Raw genomic sequence first — 6,861 nt, forward strand, 5'->3', positions numbered from 1 at the left:
GATGGCAGTGATCAAAGCTATTAGTTGACATTCCTAAACAGATACGCAGTACATTTAGATAATTATGAAATAGTTAGTCATGCTGGTCATTCTGTGAATCACTACCAGCTGTTCTCGTTATTAGTGGTCGTCACAGTAGAAATACAAACACTTTGCACAAAGACGACACAAAGGAGAGTAACTTCGACAAAGTAAGGCAGGCTTTTTTGGAAAATATAAAACGTTTTGTAAAATGGACAAGAGAGACTTTTTCCAAAATTTAGAAGGTTTGACCAATCTTATCGGACATCCCTACTTGTAGCCTGATATTTGCAAAATTATCTATTATCTGTAAGAATTGTTATTGGTTGTTCCTCCGATAATGAAAACCCTATAATGCAAAGCCTAGGTTTTTCCAAATATGCTGGAATTGCTTGTAGGGTCCTGAGACATTTACGTTAGTTTTGGTGGGCATGGATACATTAGTATCGGAATATCAGATATTCAGCAAAAAGGTTAATATCGGACATCCCTAGTTACAAGGTTTACAAGATTTCTTTTCCATTGAAAAAATAAACAATTAATTTGGTTTGACTTGACTTTGCACCTGTGAAAAAAAAATGGAGGGATTATCCACTGACATCATTCCAGGACAGAAAACCCTGATTAAACCTGTTTTTTTCCCTGGGTCCTGATCACAGAACCAGAAAACAGAATTGACACTCTCACAAGACACCGATTATCCTGAAAACCTCAAAACACGAGGCCACTTTTGTGCATAAAAAAGCAGCAAGGATATTTTTCAGAAACAGAGAAAATAGATTCAAGACTCTCTCTGCCGCCCCGTTACCTAGCAAAGTCTCCTTTTCAAAAATGTGGAATTGGTGGCTGTTTGAATGCAGGATTTTGACATCCTCAAATGCATAGTACGCTGCCATGGTGAAGTTAACGTCACCCGAAGAAAGCAAGTCAAACACGCACGACTGAAAATATAGGTCCTCCACAGGGAGCCACTCTTTGCACTTGGCCTTTGCAGACTGGTAAGTGAAGCCATTTCTGGCCTGAGTGGCAACGTGCGACTTTTCCACTCGTGCCCTAAAGCTCTCCAGATCAATGCGTTGGCTGGCAGGACAGCCGTGAAGACACAAGTACAAGTCCTGATTATCTGCCTCCTCTATGGTGGTCACCACTTCCTCTGGCATCCGCACAGCAAATGTCAGGTATTGGGCCACTTGTCGCACAACTATAGTCGTTCCAATGTACTTGGCCTGGATCTCCACGTGCTGTCCAGGAACCTTCTCAACCACTCTTAGAGTGTTGCCCCCGCGCCTATCCCTTCCACCATTGGTGGAACCGTCTGCAAATGCAGCAGGGAGCATACCTGCTTCAGCGCTGTACATTTTCTGGTCCACACATTCCTTGAAGTTGTTGAAGATGATCGTGAGCTGCAGGAATGAAAACCACAGAAGTACCAGGTAAAGATAAAATCCATTTGTATTCATACAATCATGAGGTTTTTGACCTTCACAACCTTCTACATAGACTAGGGTCCAAAACCAGCCCCCTTGTGGTTTCAATCCGGCCTGCTCAATGAATTTTGAAAATAAAACAATACCAAAAAGGCAAACCTTGGCATGCATAGTAAAGTAAGTGAAAGAGAAACTTTTTTTTTTTTTTTAGGTTTTTTTAGGTCTGTAAAGTTAATGTCATAGGGGAAAGATGAAGGATGTCAATATGTGTTTAAAGGTCAGAACCAGAAACCTTAATGAAATGCTTAATGAAAATGATACAACAAATGGGAAGAGGACCCAGAAGCAGACAACTGAGGTAAGAACTACAGGTAGGAACAATGTGTATATACAGAGTATCGGGGAGGTGAAAGGGATAAGGATCCATTGAGGTGGTAAGCATGCTGACTCCACCAGGTAGTCAATCTCCAGGAGGTTCGAGGTGCAAAATCGTAATCAAACCTTAAATTTCGATTAATCGCCCAGACCTCTGGAGCAGAGCGTCGAGTCTTGTAACTCGACGCAATGAGGACAAACAAATCCAAATCCACGTTTGCACGATTTGCAACAGATCAACATCGCAACATTGTTCTGGAGCTGCTGCGTGTCTACATGCCACTATCAATCTAATGTAAGTTTTGGCTCTAATCATTGCTAAGTATTGTAATCATTATAATTGGGTTGGAAAATATTTGTAAAACTCCTTCTACTCAACTTTGTATTGTTGATAAAAAATCAGTTTGGAATTGACAACATATACATTTCATCAGCATGATCTTAAATTTAATTTTCATATAAAAACGTATGTAAAATCCTTTGGGGCAAAATGCCAAATGAAATGAAATTGTACTTGTCTTGACATGATTGGGAAGCAAGATTGAATCAACAGATGTATTGCATGAATAAACTTAACTCAGAATTTGTAAGTTTTCTTGTGTCTTTAAACCTCGGAACTTTAAAATGGAAAGTGAAAAATGAATACAATAGGGCCATCGGACTCTCGGGCTCACAATAAATGTATTCAATATACAGTGATTGATACAGATAATAATGATAACATTTATTAACCACGTGTCTTTGACTGAACCTCAATGGGTATCAGTGTTTACATGGATCAAAAATACCTTCAGGTGGTCGAGAGGACACTTGGAAGTGCTGAGCAACGGAAAGGACACGGCAGCTGTATTTGGTTTCACAGGGTTACTATACTCATGTATTAAATATATAATTTCACATTTGTGTATGGACTCATATATTAAATATATAATTTCACATTTGTGTACCAGCATCTGCTCGGCCTGTACCACCGAAAATTTACATGTTTGTTATTTTCACACCGACAGTCACTAAAGGGAACTCTAGCTAGCTGGAGTACAACTTATACTGTGAAGCGACTTATAGTCGGTACTTTAAAATAAAACACAAACCACCTTGATCTACTTGTAAAACTCGTTTAAATTACAAAAAAAAAAAGCGTCTGTTTCCTTACCTTGCTTGTAGCTGTGGCTAAAGACCCTGGCACCACAGGAGTATTGGTGACTTGTACAAACAAGTATTTGTTGTGAATAAGAGGCCAGGCTCCTTCCAATTTACATGTCTGGAAGTTGTCTCCAAAGGTTCGCAGATGAGGGTCACCGAAGAAGCCACAATGGGTGTAATTAGGCGGCAACACGTTGCTCTCGAAGTGGCATACTTTTGGGCCAGGATCTAAGTGTTCCTGGTTCTCTGGCACAAGCAAAGATGGCGTCGGTGGATGCGGGATTCGAACAAGCGGCTGGGATGTTGGACTAACTTTTGAGCAATTGTGCTGGTCCATCAGATCCACTATGCCATGGTGCGCTGTGTGGTACGCCAAGTCGCCCCTGCATGTACGTGCAGTTCGGTGGACACAAATGTTAAATGCTCGTAGCACCCTGCAAAACTCCTCTTCTGATCCGGAGTGTGCAAATGAAGCCCAGAATTCTGAGTTACACTTGAGGATGTTGCACTGGAGACTCACTGTCAGAAAGCAGAAATGACAAAACTTGCAGTAATCTTGTATGTACTGTTACTAGTAGGCTATTATTACAACTTTGACAAAGGGTCTATTAGAATTTGTCCGCAGAACACAGCTATGTAGTAGGGTACTTAAGTTAAGCCATGGTGAGTTGTGGTGAGTCTTAATGTTGTAATTGCATCTATCCCGACTCAATCTACCATCCAGGAGGATTATTTTAACAACAAAAGACAGCCGCTAGAGAAGAGAAGGGCGCAAACTTAGTTTGTTTGTGCAAAACCAAGGGGAATTAAAAAGGCATTTATTAAGGCATGTAATTTGGAGATTGAATGTCCATAGAAGCAATCCCGCAACACATTTACCACATCTGCTTGCCGACAGCAAAGCCCAAAAATCAGCTACTTATTATATGCATTTGTATTATGTTCATATTTGCATGTATATACACACTAAAATATGGGGTGTCAAAATCTCAGAGTCAAATTATTTTAAACGAGATCGTGTATTTAGAACTATATGGAGAGTAAACACACTCTAAGAGTAGAGTTAACAGTTAGTGTTGAATATTTTTACACATTTCATTGTTCATTGTGACGCTGAATTTGGTAGAATTAACTTAAGAAATGTTGACACTGGCCATAGATTAGAATTTTACTCTAATTTTGAGCGGGGCCAAACGTTAATTGTTAAAAGTTATTTGTTTTCAAGAAATCGTTGCTGATCATTTTATTATTTTGAATATTTTTATATTATAGGTTCATTTTTAAAATGTATTAATTCTAATTTTTAGTGGAAAGTTAAACGGGAAGATGTGAGGAAAAATATCACATTTGCTGTTCATTATGAGCAATGAGTGCAGTAGTGAGTAGTAATTTTAAATAATTGTGTAATAATTTCAAAAAATAATTTCAATATTTTCCAAAAATAATCATTATGATAATATAAACTTGGCAGGCGCCAAGTATGTGGTTCCTCTGGGAATCGAACACAAGACCCTCTGCTTTTAAGGCTGGCATGCTATCACTACACTGTGAAACGAATCATTTTTTATGATTTATTTTTTTAAGCAGCCCTATGGGAAATCAAATCTGCCTAGTGACATAATCTTTTATTTATAATTTGAAGAGAAATGTTAATGTTAACGCCTTGTTTTTGTGGTAAATTATATAAAATTGTTATATGAAGATATATATATAACTGTTGTTAAAAGTTATATTTTCTGGCTGGATATTTGTAGTATGCCATGGCAAAAACAAAAACAAAAAAAAAAACTGTGTTGGTTGTCTTCTCTTAGAAACATATGGACACCAAATAGTCATTTTAAAATAATACTAATATAAGGTTTGAGAAAAAACAAATTAATTAAATTAATTTTAAAAAACAGTCTCCAAGAGTACCTCTCAATGTTCAGCTTTTCTCTCACTAAAGCAAATACATATGGCTACAACCTAATTTACATTTATCAGTAATAGCAGAAAGTGCAACAACCTGCCTGTTCGCCTTTAAGGCAGTTGTCATTGTCACATTACAAACCATGTAAGCTTTTTTTCAACTAGTTCTGTACATAAGCACTTCGTCACAAACACGCAATAACCTCTGCTATTTATTAAATTATCATTTTAACGAACTCAATCCATTTCAAACATAATATAAAAGTAACACGGCGAGTATTACTTGGCCGAGCCTCTTTATACGCTATAACTCGTTGTAAACCGGCAACGTTTAAACTTCACGACAAGGCGGTGTATATTGTGCTTTTTTAAATGCATGTCGGTGTTGCAGATATATTAATTAACAAAAAAGAAACACCAGTGTCCTACCGGAGAGGAAGAGAGACAGAAACAAGGCGAAGACTCTGAAAACATTTAACGCCGAAATTCCTCCTCTATTCCCCATAACCATCCATTCAGCTCCGCTTTTTCTGCTCAAAGCCAAGTCCAGACTAGGTAAACTCGAAAAGTCCAAAAAGTAAATTCGCGCGTGTCCACCAACAGGTAAGAATAAAAGTTACTAATTTATCCACCCTTCTCAATGTGTGGGTGTTTTTAAGGTATGCTGTTTTAAGCGGAGTAAGAGTACAGTGAAGCCAAGTAGCCAAGCTGCCTTCTGTGTTGACAGTGCATACTAGCCAGCTGCCTTCTGTGTTGACAGTGCATACTCAGAAGGTGATGATAATCGCTGTGGCCATAATCGACGCCAGTTTCACGTTACACGTTTGTGCGCACATAAAACAACCAAAAAAAATGATGCCCATTTAATACAAGAGTTATGTCTCAATAAAGTTAAGACTTTCTATTTGACTTTACTGTCCAACATAAATGCCTTATTATTATTATTATTATTATTATTATTATTGTTGTTGTTGTTGTTGTTGTTATTATAGATATACAGTATTATATATTTTACACAGTATTAACTCAAATGTGTTGTATAAATTCATTCATAATACTATACATTCTGTTACATTTTTAGAATATTTACTTGTGTTTTATTAAATAGAGTATCTAAAATAATATAAAAATGTTTTGTTCTGATATTATAAATCAGAAGTACTTCTTTGTTACCAATTCTCATAGATAAAATACATCATTCAAATTTAGCAATTATTATTCAAGATTATGTTTGCTCTATGTATGATATTACTAACTTTTCTGATGGGTAAATTGCACCTATCAGCTTTGTATATTAGCGTAATACACTGTTTACAAATCTGATAGGTAAATTCTACCTATCATATTTGTATACCTATAACAGCTTTATAAGTGAACTGTATTCCAGAAGTTTATATACAGTATACACCATTTGCCGTATTCACCGTTAGAATTAATGAAGCTATTCATGAAGAATATTTACTTTTTCCAGGGGTATACTGATTTTATGGGCAGGGATAAGCAATGACGTATTGCAGTGTTTTTTTTCTTTTATGCAAAAGCGAAGTACACAAAGTATACAACTGAAGAGAAGGAGGCAAGACTCGCAGGGAACTAACAGTGTTGGTCAAGTTACTTAGAGAATTACAAGAAATAGCAATTCGTTATTGATTACTTATCCAAGAAAGTAATCCAGTTACTTAAAAACAAGTAATAGCGATTACTTGTTTTCAAAAGTAATTATTTTCTTTAATAATTACTTTACTTAGTTACATTTCAAAAACATACACAACCTACACAGTTCATTAAGTCTATATTCACCTGTTTCGCAGAAGAGGGGCCATCTAAAGGACATTTTTCACAGCGTGAAACTCAAAGTAATGTCAGGAATTTCCATGCATTAAACGCTCCATAGTCCTGCTCTCTCCCGGCCTCCATGTTCTCCCTTGTCGATCTACACATACGGCTGTTACCACTTATGTCACACCGCCACATTCTTGTCATGAAG

The 6,861-nt window shown here is 37.0% G+C and overlaps 1 protein-coding gene across 1 annotated transcript; it reads right to left on the reverse strand.

The window, feature by feature from the left end:
• Positions 1–306: 306 nt before the first annotated feature.
• On the reverse strand, positions 307–5,547 carry rgma (repulsive guidance molecule BMP co-receptor a). Its single transcript, XM_025056601.1, has 3 exons — positions 5,304–5,547; positions 2,977–3,485; positions 307–1,424 (listed from the first exon to the last, which is right to left on the reverse strand). Exons 1-3 carry the CDS (start codon positions 5,383–5,385, stop codon positions 705–707), a joined length of 1,311 nt encoding a protein of 436 aa, XP_024912369.1. The 5' UTR covers positions 5,386–5,547; the 3' UTR covers positions 307–704.
• Between the last annotated feature and the right edge of the window lie 1,314 nt (positions 5,548–6,861).

This window comes from Cynoglossus semilaevis, chromosome 6 (genome assembly GCF_000523025.1).
Source record: "Cynoglossus semilaevis isolate Cse_v1.0 chromosome 6, Cse_v1.0, whole genome shotgun sequence".
Taxonomy (NCBI): Eukaryota; Metazoa; Chordata; class Actinopteri; order Pleuronectiformes; family Cynoglossidae; genus Cynoglossus; species Cynoglossus semilaevis.